Source organism: Empidonax traillii, unplaced genomic scaffold, assembly GCF_003031625.1.
Source record: "Empidonax traillii isolate 1590-97213 ecotype Southwest subspecies unplaced genomic scaffold, ASM303162v1 scaffold444:size1099390, whole genome shotgun sequence".
Classification (NCBI taxonomy): Eukaryota; Metazoa; Chordata; class Aves; order Passeriformes; family Tyrannidae; genus Empidonax; species Empidonax traillii.
In genome coordinates, this window is record NW_020955637.1 from 589,203 (window position 1) to 591,544 (window position 2,342).

Here is a 2,342-nt window from a genome sequence, read left to right on the forward strand (position 1 = left end):
AAAAAAAAGAAAAAGACATAAAATGAGGGTTTTTTACAATGGCTGAAGCTGTAATGAAGATAATGAATATCTGCCAGCTGGGCTGACTCTCCCAGCAGGTCTCTGCTGATATGAACAGCAGGGAGGTCCCCGAGGTTTGCAAACATCCCTAGATCACAATATTGAAATGTGGTCTTTATTATCACCTTCCCATTTTCTGTGTGTGCAATTCATGCCCCGATATTTATCATGGAAAAAATGAAACCTTTCTGCTTCCTTCAGCCTTTCCTTAACTAAGTGTTTTGTCTTTATTGTAGGGGGAAGAGGGGGGAAGAGCTGTTCTTTGGAATTCTCCTAGATCTTTTTAAATCCCAGTACAAGGGCCAAACCTTATCTTCCCATTCTTTTGTGGGGAGCAGCAGAGGAGAACTTGGAGGCAACGTTTGGCTCCTGCTCGGTGGTGCCTCCCAGCCAAACATAACGAGGCATTATGTTGATTTAAACATGCTGCTGCACAGAGCTCGATTTATTTTAAGGGTTTCTCTTGTTAAAGACACGGTTTTTGGTCCCATGGAAGTTGCCAAAATGATCTGTCTTGACATCAAGACGTTTCTGCAGCCCCATTCTCCCTCAGGGGTCTCCGAAAGGGACTGTCCAAAGCTTGGCAGGCCTCTCTTTCAAGGAAAAATCCTCAGAGCCACTTAAATTCTGTGGAATAAGGAATAACAGATTTGGTTTTCCTCAGTATAAATTTAGTCTTTTAAGTGCTGCTCCAGAAGGAAAGTCCAGAAAGTCTTTGGGCTGCCTCGCTTTGCACCGTTTTGTTGCCTCCTGCAACATCTGGGTTCCAGTGGTTGCCTGTGATTTCAGAGGCTAATTAAATATAATCATATTGCAGGGTTGTTTTCAAAACCAGGGATGTGCTCCAGTTTCAAAGGGCTGCTCAGAAGTGAGTGGAGAGGAGAGGAAGGCACTGCTTAAGGAGGCTCCAGAGAGGCTGCAGGTCCTTGGTGACACACAAACACCCTACTGCTTCTCAGGGCAGCCGTGTGGGAACTCAAGGGGGAATATTTGGTGATGTGTGTAGCTTGTGCACGACATTTCATGGGTATAAATAGCAGCAGAAAACCTTTCCTGACCTGAATGTTAAAACCCAAGTGTATGTGCAGGTACCCTGAGATTTTTTGAGGTTGGTGCCCTTTTGGAAAGGGAAGTTTGTAATCCTGAAAAATGTCAGTGTTCAGAGAAATTGCTGGGGTTGCCCAGAGCAGCTGTGGCTGCCCCACCCTTGGAAGTGTCCAAGGACAGGTTGGACGGGGCTTGGAGCATCCTGGGATAGTGGAAGGTGTCCCTGCCCATGGCAGGGGGTGGAACTGGATGAGCTTCAGGGTCCCTTTCAACCCAAACTATCCTGGAATTCAATGAGTTTTAAAAAAAATGGAGATCTCACCTATGTCAGACAGGATAATTAATGATCAAAACCAAAGCTACTGCACTGTGAGCAAGTGTCCCAGTGCACTTACTGGCAGTGACTGCTCTAAGGTGTTTCCCGTGCTTGGGGATGAAAATCCCTGTGGAGGATGGATACAGCTCCTGGTGTCTTCTCAGAGAGCATCAGTCACAAAAGGTCTCATTAGAAGTGTTCAGCAGTTAACATTTAATTAGTGCACTTCATATCAGGTTTGCTCCTCTTCTAGCAGAAGACAAAAACCAGGTGCATTGCGAACACTTCCCAGTGCAATAATTTAAAATCTCTTCATTTGCTCTTTCTCGCATCTCCCTTCAGTGGTGCAACCAGAACACAACTTTCCTTGATGTGTTGTGTGTGTTTGGGTTTTTTTTTGTTCTTTTCCCCTTGTTTTAATTTTCTTCCTCCTCCTCTGCTCCGCACGAGACTTTTCAAATTAATTTTTTCCGCCGCTTCCTTCTCACCGCTCGTTGCTGGTTTTTGCAGAATTACAACTGCCCCCCAGTCATGGCCTTGGCTGTTCCCGTGGCAGTGAAGTTCCTGCAGAGGGGCAACAAGGAGCTGTGCAGGAACATGTCCAGTTACCTCTCCCTGGCTGCGATTGCCCAGGTGGATCTGCTGGCTGAGCACACGGACATCATCGTCAGGAGCGTCCTCCAAGGTAGGAACGGGCAGATTTTTGGGGCTCAGCCCTCCGGTGTGCGCAGCACTGCACCTGTCAGGATGTGCTTTAGGTATGGTGTGGGACCCTTAAAAATCTGGAATCCTTCAGGTTGGAAAAGGCCTCCGAGATCACCGAGTATGACCGTTAGCAAGTGCATTATATATAGAAATATGAGGCATGTTTGTGTAAAGCAGACACATGGAAATACCTATAAATGTGATAAAACACGTT

General features: G+C 46.2%; 1 protein-coding gene across 4 annotated transcripts in view; it reads left to right on the top strand.

Annotated features, from left to right (window-relative positions):
- Positions 1-2,342, top strand: part of VEPH1 (ventricular zone expressed PH domain containing 1) — a 53,413-nt gene that overhangs the window by 7,368 nt on the left and 43,703 nt on the right. The window contains exon 1 of one of the 4 annotated variants that reach the window (XM_027894856.1): positions 1,935-2,108. The exons of the other annotated variants lie outside the window; for them this stretch is intronic. Coding sequence (XP_027750657.1) covers positions 1,955-2,108 — 154 coding nt within the window. The 5' untranslated portion in view covers positions 1,935-1,954. Of the gene's footprint in view, positions 1-1,934; positions 2,109-2,342 lie in introns of those variants that run through there. 4 annotated transcript variants of the gene reach the window in all.